This window comes from Trematomus bernacchii, unplaced genomic scaffold (assembly GCF_902827165.1).
Source record: "Trematomus bernacchii unplaced genomic scaffold, fTreBer1.1, whole genome shotgun sequence".
NCBI classification, from domain to species: domain Eukaryota; kingdom Metazoa; phylum Chordata; class Actinopteri; order Perciformes; family Nototheniidae; genus Trematomus; species Trematomus bernacchii.
This window is the reverse complement of record NW_022987973.1, coordinates 14,725,191-14,743,472: the sequence shown is the minus strand read 5'-3', so window position 1 is coordinate 14,743,472 and position 18,282 is coordinate 14,725,191. Positions and strand designations below refer to the sequence as shown.

The window sequence follows — 18,282 nt, the reverse complement described above, 5'->3', positions numbered from 1 at the left end:
TCCAGTCATTTTTTTAGCTGTTAAGTTGATATTGTAAAGTTTTCAAGATTTTTACACAGTTGTAATTTTTCATCAAAACAACAAATGAACAACATGACATGTCAAGAAACTCTGGAAGTAGAACAATTATTAACATATTAGTTAATAAAGGAAAAGTGAAAGGTTACTTCAACTTTAGAAACAACATTGTATTCATACTACCACTGGAAAGGTTCAAGCTGTACGTTCGTACTTCGTGCCAATTTATACCTTTTAGTCAATTAATTAGTTTATCCCATTTGTAGCCAATGATTTAACATTGTTTTTCCTGTTTAGACTTCTCTGCTTGGTAAATAACTCTCAATCACAGCATATTGTGTTCAGGTGTTACATCTGACTCTAGCCCTCTGGATGGGTAGGTGGATACAGTTGAATATATTTCAACTATTTGAGTGACTGTCATCAACGGCCGAAAACATAATCCAGACCAGATGATGTTGAAAGGATAGCGCTTGTGTGTTACAGAGCATTTGGTAAGACGTGTGGTCATGGCTCTGTGCGTGGGGTAAATGGACGGCTCACTTTGGGCTCCGTCGTTCCATCCCATGCTACCTAGCGGAGGCATGTTGATGAGAAATGAGCGGTGCCTGCCCATACCACCCCTATCTTTAGCCTCTGCCCAAACCAAAAACACATTTACAAACATTCATTTGCCCTGCTCAGCGTGTATGTTAACCCCATTCATTTTGGCCAATCCATATGTTCAGTGTACACGCACAGGCTCCGATGGGGAACTAAAGGGCCTTTATGACCGCTGGCTGGGGGAAACCACAGGCGGATGAGTGGCCCTGTACACTGCATTCTTTCAGAGGCCTCGGCCTGCGCACCGAGCTCCACCACTGGGCTCGGCCTGCCTGAGAGAATCGGAGCGTGAAAAACTGAAAAATACATTGATTTGATGCCATGGGCTTTTCCACCAGCCTGCTCTCTGGCTAAAAGGCTCTCTCTGTTTACATTCAGGTCAATTAGAGCGGTCAACTCTTCAGAAAACACTGTGATAGTCGCCGTTGTGAAAAGGTATGTCAACTTGCTGGCCCGACTCTCCCTTTTTGCCCTTTTTTTATTAACTTTTCTCCAACTGTCTTTTTAAGTTGCTAATGATTAGTAGTATTGTCAGAATAAAATACCATTATAGAGCAGATCATGTTTTTATTTGGGTGCTAACACGTTTTCTATTTTGAAGGCCAGACAGAGAGGAAGCCTCTGTGATGCCCCTGATCAACGCCGGCTTTAATAGGGTGAGTGAGATTCCGTCCGTAATCGTGTGTGTGTGTCTTCTGCTGCCTGTGTTTGTATTATTCTTTCAATATGCTTTTTTATATCCCTACTGTCAACACTGTAAGGCAGGAACACGGATTGTAAATCATCTTTGTTTGCTCAGGAGACATGTGCTTTGAGTTCCTTGTACTTGAATCATTGTAACTCATGGCATCAGCAGCACTATAACAACCCTTTAATGGATACGTTTATATGAAAATGGGATTTTAGTGTTCTTTGATTGATCCCTGCTGTCCCTCTGACTTTTAGAGATATGTGGAGAATGCCAATATGATGGCCTGCTATAACGAGCTGCTACAGTTGGAGCATGGAGAGGTGCGGGCGCAGTTCAAACTGAGGTGAGTCCTGTACTTTGTCCTGTACCGAGTTGTGGTAGCATCTACATTTCGTACTATACTTCAAAGCTGTTGCACTGAGAGCAAGACATTAGAAGCATAAGCTGTTGAGGTGATCCACAGACAAAAAATGTTATTATTGGTATTCATTTATTATTATAGATATTGCTTGTTTTTATTATTTTACATAATTTGATAAACTGTTTTATTTTATGTTTAGTTTTTAATTAATTGAATGTCGTTAGTCTTGTTCTAGGTTCCACTTTTAAATATTTTTCCGTCTGGGTTTTGTACTTTTCTTTTTTACCTACTGTTTTATCACCTTTATTTCAATCAACCGTTATTGCGTTATCCATCTGTTTTATTCTATTTATTAAAATATTTTTAAAAACTGTGGACAAAGAGAAAACAAAGATGGTTTGTTCTTTAACAATTGTCCTTTTTTATGCAATTTGAATACTTTTTTTTATGTTTATATGTATAAAAATAGTTGCTGGACCCTCTGCTTGTTGCATTTGTTAACAACACTTCTCTGTTGTCTCTCTACTTGTATTGCAGGGCTGGAAATGCTATTTTCACAGCTCTAGAACAAAGCCAAGAGGCCATAGAGATCACTTCTGAAGATCAAGTAATTCAGGTGGGTTTTATATCCTTAATACTTGTAGTTGCTTTATTGTGATGTACAGCAAGTCCTTCTCTTTCTCTCTCTCCTTCTCTGCTGCTTTAGAGCCTGTTCATGTCTTGTGATCCGGAGCTCAGTTCGATAGATGCAGTTTCTGTCCTTCTGAATGGCTTCTTTTGTTGCCATCAACGCATTTTATCCTGTTATCACGTTATGTTTTCACATAACATATACTATATATGTTTTTGAGCTTTGTGAACTAATCAAAGAATGTGTCGCCTTCTCTGAATTGTTATGATTGGCAAGGTTCATATGTCGCCAACTGGACTGAGTGTAAAGTCATTGTAGATGTAATAAACAGTCATCTCTGATCTGGCTTCAACGCTCTTGTTTCCTCTCCTTTGCAGTACGTGAACCCTGCCTATGAGTCGATTATGGGCTACCAACGAGGCGAGCTAATAGGGAAGGAAATAATAGAAGTGCCTAAAAGTGAGAAGAATAAGCCTGATCTCCTTGAAACAATAAATTCCTGCATACGGAAAGGAAAGGTAATATGCATTCATTAAATCATCTAATTTATACATTTCAGTTCAAATGAATCAGATACCGTATCTCAGGGTAAAAATAATCACATCTATGTGATAGCTGATACTCTTACAAACACAGTTTTCACATGAAGACTATTGTCTCACAATCAGATCAGTCTTGTAAGCACTGCAGATATTTGCTCCTGCCTTTGTGTCTGTGCATGCTTGCGTGCACGTGCATCCATGTGTGCTGTGAGTCCGCACCACTGGCCATCCAGCAGCTCTGTTTCATGTGCATAAGAACAGCGGCTGATGGCTGTGCTGTAATTTTACTACACAGAGAGCGAAGGTCAGTCTCAGACAGGCTAACAGCAGGAAGAGTCTTTTTAAGCTGCCACAGCCGTCTGTAGGTGGGGGGACATGAAACGAGCGCACTGGACTCCAGGAGTGCCCACCCGCCCCTTATCCATTAAAGCAACTTGCTGCTCTGTGAAATACTCTGAGCTATCCCGCTTTACCACCTTACATGCACCACAAACACTGCTACACCCAGTCGTCAACCATCTTTTGGACATTTTCAAACTACTGAATAAAAAAACTGTAGCCGTCATTGTTATAATGAATCATTACTCTGCTGTACATTTTCTGTGTCTATGTTTCATCTCTCTCTTTTGGTTTTACCTCGTTCCAGGAGTGGCAGGGGATTTATTATGCCAAAAAGAAGAACGGAGACAGCATTCAGCAAAATGTGAAGATCACACCTGTAATTGGACAGGGAGGGTGAGTGTCCGTATGTCAAGGCTCTTTCAGTCTCGCTAAATATAAATCACCTTTTCTGTAACTGAATAATTACACTGGACGAATATGACTGTCTCCTGGTGTACTAATTAACTTTTGTCATTAACAGAAAAATCAGACACTATGTGTCTATCAACTGGCCTTTACATGATAATAATAAGGTGAGTTTCCAGTTTTGCTGATAAATAATGAATGAGATTATTTATTTTCTTGCCTACATGTAACAATTTGCTTTTTATTCTGTCCATGCAGAGCGATAAATCCACTGAACGTGTGCAGGCAGAGTCTCAGACAGGTAAGATCCATACTCGACACTGTATTAGGGTAACATTACAGGCGATTTATGTTGCTTAAATATTTCAGATTTAGTAGTTCAGGTTTTCTCTGCTGTATAGTTATCAGCATTAGTGATGGAAGATCTTTCCATGGCGTTGTCACTTGTGATCGGTCACAAGGTTTGAGGATGTGAGGGCCAACAGTGTGTTCGTCATTAGGAATCACAACATTAGTTCCAGTTCTACAGATGATACACTCGTTTTTACTGTTTTCAAACACCAAATATCTGTTAAATCTTAGCAACAATACATTGAGGACACATCTGGGAACCTGAGCTTTTTAAACTAAAAAACTTTGGACATTTGTCAGAAAATGGAATGCACCATGCCAGAAAATCATTATTCTCTTTAATCATAACACACATGTGAAACGGCAGTCTTGCTTTATGTAGATGAGAAACACCTTAAAATAAATAAAATCTTTGTTATGTTGATCTTGAAAAAGTTATGCAGCTTTTTATTCCCTTTTAATCTGGGCTATTGTTCCTTGCCGTATTGTGGTATTAACCATGAAACCTACTCACAGCTGCAACTGATTACAAAATGCAGCAGCTCTTCTCCCGACAGGCCATCAGCACAGGGATCAGATCTCTCCTGTGTTGGCGTCCATTCAGCAGCTCACTGAAAAGAAGTGATTTTTAAATGATGATTTGTTTGTGAAGCTGTGCATGTTCTTACAGCACAGTCTATGTCACATTAACACCCCTATGAACCCTAGGCCTTCTGATAAAGTATCTAACGTTTGTCTCTTTTCAAAGAGACTCGTTTGTTACATTAATTTTGTTATTCTTTCCCTTTATTTAATCTAAAGTGAATTGTGAATTTGAAGTACAAAATATGTCCACTGCATAACTGTTGGCTTACGTAGACAAAGAAAGCTGTGTGAGAAACCTTTTCTAAACACTACATTGCCCAGTTGTTTTTTTTAAATGACTGAGCCCTTTTAAAGAATTTAACTTCCTGCTTTTTGTTCTCATTGACGCAAGTCATGAGAACAAATGTCAAGCCTATTAGATCCTATTAAATAAGCACATCTTTAAGTGATTGAGTGCTATATGGTCAGACAGTTTTGAGTTTTTTCTGAATAGGAAACATAAGATAACACAAGCCTTATCTTAAAGATTCCTAGGAAAAATCTGATAATATAAACGACATAAAATATTTACTTCTTTCTTTATATGGATTTTACTTTGTTCCACACTTTGTGCAGTATTTGACATGACATTTATTAATTGAATTGAAATGTATTACATTTTATACCCACATTGTGGATGATAAAAGACAGGCTGCTGTATTCAGGCTGGACTGATTCAGAGTTTGTCTCCTCTCCTTAAAGGATATTGGGCCAAAGTCAGCCTTTTCACAGAACTGGAAATGTTTGTGTGTGCATGTTAATGTAACGTTTTCTCTTCTCCCCAGACATCCAATCTAGTAAGCACAAAGACCGGAGGAAAGGCTCTTTGGACGTCAGATCCACAACTTCTCGGGGGAGCGATGGTGAGAGTGAAGGGAGATATATGATGGAAACTCTGGTCGTTACTTGCCAGCTTATGGGACCTTCCTTGTTTGTTTGCTCCAAGTGTTGATTGAGCCTACACACAAACACAATCATTAGATGGAAAACTGCCGCCTAATTTGTTGGTGAATTATAATTTGGGAATGTTTTTTTTTCATTCTGTCAGGGAGCTCGCAGCGAAGGCACTCCTCAATGGCCCGAATCCACTCCATGACTATAGAGGCTCCCATCACCAAGGTGGGTTCATTCCCCCCCCCCCCCCCCCCACCATGCCTCCCAGCCTGCGTCTCATGATTATCACTTTGTACTGATGTTTTTTATCTCATGACTGAACTCTTGGGTTATTAATCTGCCAAAACCGCCATGAGCACTTCTTGTACAGCTACTAGCATCGAGGCTAGAGGCCACGCATACCACGTCAAGAGGCGATGGGCGGATAAAATGCCACATTTCATGCACAAGGCATTCAAGCATGTCAAACCAGAATGACCGGCTGTTGCTGTGGTTTATGAAGTCTGCAGCCTGGATAGTCAAAAGCAGAGAAAGTCCCCAGGGATGGTCATATGACACACTGCAGCTCCAGTGCTCTGTCATTTGACTGTGTAGTCAGTCCCTGAAGGCGCTATCCTCTACAGAATAAAGCACTGATAGTGAAATAAGTGAAAGTGCGTGGGTGTGTGTATGTGTGTGTAATTTGAGCTAGCTATAACTTGTTTTCTAGGATAAAGCAAATGTTTAAATTAGTTTTTGGAGGTTTTCTACCTGTTGTGTTAAAAGTTAAAACAAATATATTTTGTACAGAGACAACTGTTTTTCCCCTGTTTCAAGATGTTATGTTAATCTACGCTAACTGTATCCCTTCTGTAGCTGCATAGTTAACAGCAGATATGAGTAGTATTGATCTTCTCATCCAATCCTTAGCAAGAAAGTGAATTAGCAGAATGAAGAGAGTGACCACATAACACCATTTTTAACCAATGTAGGTTTCAGGATTGATTTTTTACATCTTACTGGTTAACTTAAGGCCCCTCCATTGTTATATTTGTTGACTTATAGTGTCTTATAAATGGGTTTCCTACAAGAAATTCTATCTATTTGAATTGTTTGAATTGTTTCTTCATTTGCTTATTTTATCCTAGTCCTACGCATGTCTTTTTATAAATAGTACACGATATCAGTTTGTTGTTGCTTTTTGCATAAAGGGCTTTACAAATCAAAAATACTTGTTTCGTCTTCCAGGTAATCAACATCATCAATGCAGCGCAGGAGAGCAGTCCAATGCCCGTGGCAGAGGCCTTGGATCGGGTACTGGAGATCCTGAGGACGACTGAGCTCTACTCCCCACAGTTTGGCACCAATGATGAGGACCCCCATACGAATGACCTTGTGGGGGGGCTGATGACGGTAAGCAGCAGATCCTGTGGAGAACAAGGGTCCTTCAAGAGGTCTGAAACACCCAAACAGCTTCCTTCCGCTAAGAATGAATCGACTCCCATATGATAACGCACGTCAGAGGCAGAATTCCTCAGTGATAACACGCAAGGTCCAATCACCATGAAAGCCAATGATAGCGCGTTCAATTAAAGAAACAGAGTCAGGAGTGGTGATGTGTGAGGATCTCTTTCCATATTTTGGGGAGGGAGAGAGATTAACAGACAGCAATGGCGAAGTACAGAAGTAGAAAGAGTGCCAAGTTGGCAGTCTTGGCAACAACCCCAGAGGAAGTGTTAGATTGTCCTTTGTGCTCCTGTAGGCTGGAGAGGAAAGCCCAACCCGCCCACCACTCCCCCCCCCCCCCCCCCACCACCACCACCACTCCCCCCCCCCCCCCCCCCCCCCCCTCTCTCTGCACACAGTCACACTCATATGAACCTCTTCCTCTCGACTCCGCAGGCCTAGAAACATCCTGTTCTTTGGATCAGATGAATAAGCATGGCTTTAGTTATACATGTACACTCTGGACTCACAGAGACAGAGAGCTATTACACACAGTCCTTCCCCAGAAACAGTTGTTCTGTATAAGTGATAAACACTGATGAAACCAGAAAACAGTGAGGCATGAGTTCAGGTTTAGATCGTTATTTATGTACGATCATGTTTGTTTATGAGGTGCCTGGCTGCATGTGTAGTTAGATTAATTTGTTATGGTGCGCTGGCTCTGACCTCAGAAGACGCAGCGAACATTAAGAGAAGAGCTGTCATCTTTCTGGGCAGAAAGGTCTTTAAATAACCAGTGTGTACAGAAGCACCGCCACCAGGAGACAATGCTCGGGTCAAAGATGAGCCACTCTCCTCTTCCTTTTTCACTTGTGAAGTAAACATTTAACTCTGCAACACATACCCATGTACTCACACACGCCCAATGTATACTGTAAATATAAATACATTACTGTTTTCACAAAGCTGACAAGTGTCAACAATAACATTAGAGGGAAATTGAGGCTTTAATGTTCCTAATGTCTTATTTTAATGTTTTTTAAGCGTTTTAACATTTGATAACCTAAAGGCATAGTTTTATTACCACATAAAACAGATTTAGTTCAGCTTCTTGTCAGTTATTCTTTGAGAGACACATTTAAACAATATTTATTTTGTTGATAAACTATAATGGATGCAGAACTACTGCAGTGGTTGATGTTGACATTAAACAAGACTAAGGGTATACTCCAATACCCAAACTTCTGTACTATTTAGTATGCCAGAGTCAACTTGCAAGCCAGCAGGCTTTACTAACCCACAATCCTAAGCGCAGTATATATATGAGCAAGAGGGTCAAAGTTCAAGTTTCAATGAAAATGACAAAGCAGAATTTAGCAATTATATGCAAATTTCAAGCAAGGGCATCTTACAAAGTATGTAGTGTAAATATGTACTAAAAGTAAAAAAGTATGTGACTTGCTGAGGTTTAGCAGGTATATAGTTTGAAATGTTCAGCATCTTAGTTTAGCATGCTTAGCATTCAGCTAACATGAGCCATTGAGCACTGAACACAAAGTACGGCTGATGGCAATGTTGTTTCAGTTCACACAGTGAGAACTTTAATGTTTGTACCAGATGTCACACAAAAACCACAAATGTCAAGCTCATGGGGGCGCTAAAGGACAAATCAGGTGGTAATTAATATTCATCTTCTGGGGACCATGAATGTTTTTTTAATTAACCGACTGATATTGTTTGAAGTAGAGCCACTTGTTTGATCTTTATTTACAGTTTCTTATTACCTAGTCTTTTATCCAAAGCTGTTAGAAATCACAGTCCTAACAGAGCCGGATCATTTCACCACTAACCTCTGAGAAGCATGTGTTTGATTATTAAAGTGATGATGTGTTGCACCCCTGATGAGCACCATTTGCTGTCACAGCATGCTGCAGTGCCCAGAGGAAGACAAATGTCATAATGGAATATTTTCCGGCAGATTATCTGACATGTACATAAATTAACACGGTGTCATTTCTGACACAACTATTACATTTCACCAATATGGAAATTATTTCTTAAACCGCACATTGGCTTTATTATTAGGCTCTGCTTGGCTGCCTCATCCTTCGCTCACTCTGCGTGCTAGTGGGGGAACTATATGAGGTGTCAACATATGACGGCCTCCAAAACATTGTGTCATGGCACAGATGAAAGATCACTCATAAAAGTGTTAATATGGAAAATCTGTGTCTTTGTTTCCTATTATGTATCATACTGTTGTAATTCGTTACGCTCTCGCCTCAGTCAAAGTGCATTTCCTTCTGCAACTTGGTCAAAATACACAAGACAAATAGTCACGTTTAAAAACGATAAACACACATGTTAATTGTTGTCACTGCTGTGAATATAATTAAAACATGAATGATTCTAGTCATGGATGTAAGACGAACAATATCTTTAGTTAAATGTAAACCTTTATCTATCCACATATTTATTTGTTTTTCTACGTGTCCTTCTTTCTGTGTCTTTGTATGCACCACATATACCAAAGCAAATTCCTCGTATGTGTAAACCTACTAATAAAACTGATTCTGGTACTGATGGAGCTCCGAGGTGTGAAAGTGAAGTGATGTAATTTCGTATCTATCTGGGCATCAAACTACTTTTCAATGTTGGTCAATGAACAGAGGTGGAAGGAGAACTCGGTACTTGAGTACAATAATACAATTATTAGCTGCAATATACTTAAGTATCAAAAATAAAAGTGACTGAATTTTCTTTACTTTGAAGTCCGAGCTGATGTCATTGTCAGTGTTGGTATTCCTAGCAGCTTAATTTAGCACAGAATACATTCATATCAGTTCTGATGTCAGATTAAATGTCTCAAAGCACCCAAACACTTTAACTGTCCATACATTTTATTCTGAAGGCAGTTTTGACAGCTTTGACACTGGTGCTCCTAACACTGAGCTGAACTCTTCATGTGTCTGTTCAGAAAGCATGAATGATTCTGTCAGTTTGTGCTCCCTCACTCCCTGACACTTTCTTTCTTCTCTGTTCACAGGATGGCCTACGCAGATTGTCAGGAAATGAATACATCTTGGCCTCGAAACGTAAATTGACTTACATTAAGGATATGAACTGCTATGCTACATTTTAGAGTCACATTGATTTTCTACAAATGTATTCATCTTAATGTATTCTCTTGCGTCTTCCTTGCTCACAGAGCCCCACCATATGCCCAGTCACCTGACAACCCCTCTGACTTTAAATGACATCCCCCCTCGTATCGCCCAGACCATGGAGAACGAGGAATCTTGGGACTTCGACATTGTGAACTTGGAAGCTGCAACCATGAAACGGTGAGGCAATAACACAGTTAGGGTCTACCAAAGGAACAGTGCCTTATGTTTGACAGCTTGGGATGAGAGTTTATATTTAACTAATATGCTGAATCCTCCCACAGGCCTTTGACTTACTTGGGCATGAAGATCTTCTCCAGATTTGGGGTCTGCGAGTACCTTAACTGCCCTGAGGCCACTTTGCGCTCCTGGCTTCAAGTAGTTGAAGCTAACTACCACTCCAGTAACTCCTACCACAACTCTTCTCATGCAGCTGATGTCCTGCACGCAACAGCGTATTTCCTCTCCAAGGAGAGGGTCAAGGTAATTTGAAAAAAGAAAAGAAAATCTATATTGTTTTAAAACAATATATGCCAAACTGAATGGCAATGTAATCTGAATGTTGCTGCTGGTCAAAAGCTTAGCCTATAGACATATAAATATATAAGATGTATGATTCATCTTCAAGAAAAAGTTGGTGACATAACTGGTTTTGAAAGAGAAGATGTGTATAAAATGATGTTGCTGAAAGTCAGCAATTTGATTTAAGTATTAGCATGAGTGAAATGTTAGCATACTTTTGTTTACAAATGTCCAACACGGCTCTGGTTGTGGGCCTAAACTCCTACAGTATGTAAATGTCGGGATTTTCTACTACAGTCCCGTCTGAGACTGTTATCCAAGAGAGTCGAGGTCCGGCCCAAGTGTGTCAGTGGCTCAGTAACTGCTGGAGGCCGGGCTCTGGCTAAAGCTGATTACCAATCTGTCTATTTCTGATGTCAGTGGAGGGATCTTTCATTGGCTTAGCTAAGTTACATCACCAACGGTTAACAAATATCTGGAAATCAGGTTAGCAGGTTAGCAGGTCTGTTGTGTTGAAAATGATTTTAGAAATGATTAATGATTTTGAAAGTCTTTATAGTGTTTTTTTTCTTTCCTTATAGTTCTTTCATTCAGTGTTTTATCTATTTTCAAAATGTTACATCACACAGAACAGATATATATTTCTATGTTTTCATATTTTTTGTTTTACAATTTCTGTCAAGACAACTTCAGAAGTAGGTTCAAAAATAGTTTTTTAAAATCTACAACATTGATCACACATTCAACTAACTGAAAGATTCATATGTTATGTATCATGTAAATCTTAAGATCCATATTCAATGCACCTACAAAAAAAAAAGGAGCTTTTAATTGCATTATCCTAATAATGATTATCATGAATAATGAATAAACACAACCGGTCCCCACTATGCAAAGCTACTTCTGGGTTCAACCTGCAGGTTATACTTGAAACAAGTCACAGCTGTATTAATATCGGGATGTGACATGTCTAGTTAATGTCTTTGAAGGTTATGGCTAGCTTTTGGCCTAGTTTATCACTCAAAACAATGCACCAAAGTATCATCATACCAGAATGTTCCTTTAAATGCCTAACAACTTGTTCAATCTGCCCCAACAGCAAAGTTTGGATCCCATTGACGAGGTGGCCGCCCTCATTGCTGCGACTGTTCACGACGTGGACCACCCAGGCCGCACCAACAGCTTCCTGTGTAATGCAGGAAGTGAACTGGCCATCCTCTACAACGACACCGCTGTGCTAGAGAGCCACCATGCAGCACTGGCCTTCCAGATCACTACGAGAGATGATAAGTGCAACATCTTCAAAAACATTGAAAGGTAGGAGAGTCATTACACAAGAAAATACTGTAAGTCACCCACAAAAATAAAAAGTTTTCATCATCCAGTTCATGCCTCTGATGTTCTTGATCATCAGACACAAAACATTAGCATTATGAAACCAGCCCGTCCACACCCTTATTGTGTGGACGGGCTGCAGGTCTAAAAAAGTTTGAGCTCGGTGTTACCGAAATTGCTTAACTAAATGTTTTTGTGACATAAGGTTGAAAAGATAACCTCTGTATTAAGATGAATAATTTATTAATTTTATTCTAAACTATATGCAAATGTGCTGACTTTTATGAATATGTGCAATAATGTGGTGGCACTAGGAACCCAGTAGTTTTTGCAAACCCTACTTTATTAGATAAACAGACGTTTTGTAATATACAGAATATTCTAATAAATATATATAATATTTGTAAGCATCAACACAGTCTACATAATTATATTATATATTACTGGATAACATGTTATGTATTGAAATCCCTATATAAAATAGTGTGTGATACAGATATGACCTGAAGTATCATGAGTGGATAAACTAAGTCTGCATTTGTGCGGATAAAAGCAATACTTTGTGTGTGTTTGTGTGTTTGTGTGTGTGTGTGTTGACAGTGGCAGGGTAGTAATGTGATTTGAGTCCCAAAGCAGAAAAGCTCACATGTGCTGGTCCCCTCAGAGGGGGAAGGTGAACAAAGCATCCATTCATCGCCACTGTCACTGCAGTCAGAAGGGGAAAACTGTTCACACGGGTTTCCATGCTGTTTACCACACTGTCATCTCACTCTCTCTGTTTTTTCTCCTACCACCTCCCTGCCTTCCCTCCTTCATCTGTCCATCCCTCTCTCTTTTCTGTCTCTGTCTTTCTTCCTCTCTAGGAATGAATATCGAACGCTAAGACAGGCCATCATTGATATGGTGCTCGCAACTGAGATGACCAAACACTTTGAACATGTCAACAAATTTGTCAACAGCATCAACAAGCCACTGGCTGCTCTGGAGGAGAATGGGGTGAGATTAGAAATGATAAAACACAACAAAAAAGGTTTTTATAGTTACTAACTGTGAAGAAATAGTAGTTCAAATACAAATTCCTTTTTCCTCAATAGTTCAGAACGGGAAGGACACACTAGATAAACACAACTATTGTAATCTCATTCTGTTGAACACTGTCACAGAAACATAATTGGTTCAACAGTATGCAAGCAACACATGTTTTAAGAGCTTGAGAGATGACGATAGTGGTTCAGGGGACTTGTGGCCTGTTGTTGCCCGGGCACAGATATCTTTGTGGGGAGAGAATTTTACAACTTGGTTCCATCTTTCTCGTCTGTGTGTGGAATGCTCAACACAGACATTTAAAAGTTGCCCCTTAAAGGCAGGAATGATCCGGATAAATGATTTAATGCTGAGAAAATAGTGTGTAAAACCACTTCAAGAACATCAAACTATTTGATAGGATTTGTAATGGACTGTTGGTTAGTTGCACATCAAAAAGGAGCTCTTTGGCCTTTTTTGTCACATATACTTTCATTCAGCCTCGAGCCTTAAGTAAAACAGAGACCTCACACATCTCGGCTAAGCAAAATAGACCTTCTGTACTTCAACTAAACAAAATTGTCAGTTCATCGAATCTTGAAAGATACAGTAAGCTGAAAGTCATGTGACTGCCCGACTTACGCTGTACTCTTTTACATGCAAGTGTTGCTAAAGTTCATAATAAATAAACGCTGCTTCTTAAAAAAAATCCTCTCCCATGAATCAAAAAGCCTGCTGTCAGTGCCATATTTTATTTTCCCAGAATTTGTTTGTGTACAAACACATTCAGTTATTTTGAAAGTTGTCAAGCTGCTCTTGGTGCTATAGCTGTCTATTGCTAATAATAATAAGAACTTCAGTTGTCCTTGTGCTAATGGTCTGCTTCTGGTTTTCCTTTTAGGGAAGCAGCGATGAGGACTCCGCCAAAAGCATTCTGACGTCCCCCGAGAATCGCATCCTCGTCAAGCGGATGCTCATTAAGTGTGCGGACATCTCCAATCCATGCAGGCCTCAGGAGCTCTGTATAGAATGGGCCGGACGCATCTCAGAGGAGTATTTTGCACAGGTAATTAGATAAAAGATACAACTTTGATGGTGTTGTGAGATGGATTTATTTTATGATAATCATTTGTGCTGTTGTCTCTGGTGCAGACGGACGAGGAGAAGAGACAAGGTCTACCAGTGGTTATGCCTGTGTTTGACAGAAACACGTGTAGCATCCCAAAGTCTCAGATTTCCTTTATGGACTACTTCATTACGGACATGTTTGACGCATGGGATGGTAAGGATGCACTGCACGTTAACACTAAAAACACATACACTGCTTTACATCTTCATTGTTATGTAATAAATCTATTTTTCTATCTGGATTTCTTATTGAGATCCAGTTTTAGGAGGATGTACAATACAAGCATAGTAAACAAAATTCAAGCTCACAAATAGCAGAGACAGTGGACCGTTAATTCCCTATGAAGGAAGACAATTGTAAGTGGCATGAGTAAAATATTAAGAAATCTTCTAAAGAAATTAGGTAATCCCCTACTGAGTATTTTAGTTTAATAAAGCTGTCAAATTAGCAAATAAAGTAAAGTGTCATGGTCTTTTAAAAAGTACTTTTATACCTACATTTGTACTAAATCTAAACACTGTGTTTTACTACAACATTAGACCAGGATCAGTGGAGAAACCTACTTCGTCAAGTAGATCAGGAAACCTTTGACAATGTCATTATTCAATAAATAAAAAAGTAATTTTATTGAAAAAATTATTATTGAAAAAGAGAGTACCAGATTAATCTTTATTGGTAGATATCCTGAATTAAGATATAAGAGAGTAAAAGTTAAGTGTGTGCATTCATACACAGTCATCCAAATGTATGAATAGGAAGGTGGTATTGACTTAGAAAAAACTAACTACCAAAGTTGACTCTTGTGTTCACCTTCTATCATTGTGTTTCCAGCTTTTGCAGACCTTCCCAACCTTATGCAGCACTTGGACAACAACTTCAAGTACTGGAAAGGCCTTGATGAGAGGAAGCTGCACAGCCTGCGACCGCCTCCAGAGTAGGCGCTGCAGTGTTGGGTCCTGGGACTCTGCGGTCCGGGGCAGCCTCTCTCCTGCCAGGGCGTCTCTCTCCCTGCCAGCCCAGCCAGCCACCGGGCCTCCTTGCCTTCACTCTTCTGCTTCTGTAGCATGCTGAGCGTCCACAAGTCCGTCCATACAGAAACCACAGAAGGACTTCCTGGCAGGCAGTTGCAGCTGGCTTGTCAGATGAGAACTGTGACAAACAGACACGGACACACAGCATCCTTATGAACTCCTCGTGCCTCTCAGGCATCCGCAGTGTAGCTGGCCAAGTGACACGACTGAGAGATGGTCCTAACAGGCCTCCTGGCAAAGCCTCCATCCCTTATTTACTACATGAGCACTCCTGTCTGCCTGTGAAGTTGCTGTTTGAGTAAAAACTACTTGTTAACTGAAGGAGCAAGCAACACTGGAGGAGTGGGTGAAATGTGGCCTGGATATGAAGGTGACCAATCCACATCAGGCCATATCATAATTACCTTTGACCTCCATCCCTGTGCTCGCAGCAAGGCAGGACTGCTCCTTCTGCCCCCAGAGGCCACACCATGAAAGAACACTCCACTGCTTCTTTTTTTTGTCCTTCAGAAACACATCCAAGTTGACACATAGCTGTCATAACAGACATGTGGGAGGGGATGCTTTCTCTTTGGGTCAGGGAGTGGATCTTTACTTTAGGCCACTGCTGAGAGACAAACACCTCAACATCATGATCATAGGTAACTAATTACACATGATTTGGTATGTTCATTTTCTTAGTTTTTCCTTATTTTCTATAATAAAAACATTCATAAATGAATGAGTTGATAAGTAAGAACAAATTGAATTTCGAAAAGAGAGAGAAAAGCCAAAGCTGATGAAGACAAATAATATAGCTAATTATTACTCATACAAAGCATTACCATAATAAACATGTTTATTTTCTTATCAAAAGTACAGTACCAGTTTGAATGAACACTTTTGTATTGCACTGTAAACAATATTAGAAATGTCTACGTCTCAGTAATTTGTCCAGGGATGGGATTGTGTGTGTGTGTGTGTGTGTGTGTGTGTGTGTGTGTGTGTGTGTGTGTGTGTGTGTGTGTGTGTGTGTGTGTGTGTGTGTGTGTGTGTGTGTGTGTGTGTGTGTGTGTGTGTGTGTGTGTGTGTGTGTGTGTGTGTGTGTGTGTGTGTGTGTGTGTGTGTGTGTGTGTGTGTGTGTGTGTGTGTGTGTGTGTGTGTGTGTGTGTGTGTGTGGTGTGTGTGTGTGTGTGTGTGTGTGTGTGTGTGTGTGTGTGTGTGTGTGTGTGTGTGTGTGTGTGTGTGTGTGTGTCAACAATCCCTTACTCTTGGTTTAATGCTGTACACCGCTTGACATTTGACAACAGCAGAAATATGTGAAAACATTTTGGACTTGAACATTTTTTCTCCCAGAAATTTTTGTATCTGGTTTATCCTACTGAAAAGACTGCCTTATTTTATACAATATTTATACAGTACATCCCACTGTGCAACTGCAACGGACATCTGGAGTTTTTATTATAACATAGTCAAAAGGTTATGTTCAAGTAAATCTCAATATTTTTATAGACAATGAATTTTACACTGGATTTGCAGCAAATGAGATCAACCATTCTAGCTATCTGAATACCTGTGAAGTGGATGGTCACACAGAGCGTGTATGCAGAGATCTAAATGGTTAGGAAGGATGTGGATCGCAGAGTTGTCTATCACTGTTTTTGAAGCAGTCTCCTAGAGGCCTGCTTGCATTGATTTTTTTGATCAAACATCATTATATTTTGGCCACTTGTCCAACATCCTTATGCACAGACCCAGGGAACAGCTTTTTGTTCAAGGCTGGTTTCAGATTAGGATACTAATATATGTAAAAGATTGTTGCTTATTAAAAAAATCCTCTTTAAACAGTATATTGATACCATAACAGCCAAGCAAATGATGGTTAATAGGAAGTTATTGACCATGGTTATGTTTGTGTCTCTCTTATGACAGAATTGTACTCTCAATCAGGGGATTTGTTTGTTCCTTCTGATTCACATGTTGGTCTGAAGGCACGGGAAAAAAAATAGAAACTATTCAATGAAAAATAAAATAATGTCAATTATAAGTTTGCAGTCTTTTTCCTGCAGTGACCCAACTTCTGTCCTCCTACTTATTTTATATTTCTCTGTTTATTTTTGCGTTTTTTCATTAGCCTAAAAAAGCCTTATACATATGTTTTGTATTTGCTCTGAGTTTGTCTAGTTATTTAACTATGTTCACTCACTTTACTTCCTGAAGGTTCCTTGTTTTACTTTAACTATCTCAACATTTTGTAAAATATGAAATAACTATAGGGCACATATGTATCAATAATTAAAGGATTTCCATTTTTTTTCAAAGAGGGATTCATTTTAGTGGGTATGAAACATTTAAATTATGTAGGATTCTCTGAGATAGCACAATTAATACATTAGAATCTTTTTATTTTCCTTTTCAACACTGTCTGTCTGTACAAAAATATGTTTTCTACAGCAAAGCACAGAAGACTGCTTATTGTTTTAAATGGATCAAGGGTACGTTTAACTTCCTATAACTTTTCTTTTTATAAAAAGAAAACAACCCAACCTGATAACATTTGGGAAATTAATTCCTGGGAAACAAGTCAATAATTCACACTCCTCTGTGAAGACAGTTTTCTGGTGGAGCTGTTTGGAACAGGAAAATCCTGCTTGAATTAATTTATTGTATGGTATTCAGTTGAAATGGGAAAGAATACTAGTAAGTGGAAGTGTTATGCAAACCTATCATTAACACAGTATGTAAATCATGCCCCCATGGGGTCTCTCAATCAAGAAATGACAGAAGAAAGGTCTTGATGACATTGTAAAGTAACGCGGAATCCAAAGTGTGGGGGTTGTCTGTGAAAAAAAACTACTATTGCCAATAACTCTATTGATTGTGACTCAGGAAGAAATCAAGTTCTCAGATAAGGTCACGTATAACATCTTTATTCTAACTTGCCCTTATTAGTTACAATTATGCTAAACCAACCTAAATAAATATGTATTTTTTTGGCATACTTTTTTTGATTAAGGATGTGTCATGAATTGTATCCAAAATAATGATTTAATAGAAGATGATTTCAGTTTTTTTTTATAGCTATCATGTCATGTGACCGTGTGATTCCAAATCCAAACCAGATATGGTATTTCAAGACAATTAGGACATAGGCATATTTGATTTTAGTGCTTCTTCTATGCTATATGAATATTGTTATGAATATTAAGCAG

The 18,282-nt window shown here is 39.3% G+C and overlaps 1 protein-coding gene across 2 annotated transcripts in view; it reads left to right on the top strand.

Moving 5' to 3' along the window:
• pde8a (phosphodiesterase 8A) overlaps nt 1-16,102 on the top strand; it is a 43,405-nt gene extending 27,303 nt beyond the window's left edge. For both annotated transcript variants that reach the window (XM_034116874.1, XM_034116873.1), the window contains 19 exons: nt 1,000-1,056; nt 1,223-1,277; nt 1,567-1,655; nt 2,211-2,289; nt 2,682-2,822; nt 3,493-3,581; nt 3,709-3,760; nt 3,852-3,894; nt 5,354-5,431; nt 5,617-5,687; nt 6,690-6,854; nt 9,934-9,982; nt 10,096-10,231; nt 10,336-10,534; nt 11,673-11,890; nt 12,772-12,904; nt 13,833-13,997; nt 14,084-14,213; nt 14,892-16,102. In XM_034116874.1, coding sequence (XP_033972765.1) covers nt 1,000-1,056; nt 1,223-1,277; nt 1,567-1,655; nt 2,211-2,289; nt 2,682-2,822; nt 3,493-3,581; nt 3,709-3,760; nt 3,852-3,894; nt 5,354-5,431; nt 5,617-5,687; nt 6,690-6,854; nt 9,934-9,982; nt 10,096-10,231; nt 10,336-10,534; nt 11,673-11,890; nt 12,772-12,904; nt 13,833-13,997; nt 14,084-14,213; nt 14,892-14,998 — 2,056 coding nt within the window. In that variant the 3' untranslated portion in view covers nt 14,999-16,102. The remainder of the gene's footprint in view (nt 1-999; nt 1,057-1,222; nt 1,278-1,566; nt 1,656-2,210; nt 2,290-2,681; nt 2,823-3,492; nt 3,582-3,708; nt 3,761-3,851; nt 3,895-5,353; nt 5,432-5,616; nt 5,688-6,689; nt 6,855-9,933; nt 9,983-10,095; nt 10,232-10,335; nt 10,535-11,672; nt 11,891-12,771; nt 12,905-13,832; nt 13,998-14,083; nt 14,214-14,891) is intronic.
• Nucleotides 16,103-18,282: the final 2,180 nt, after the last annotated feature.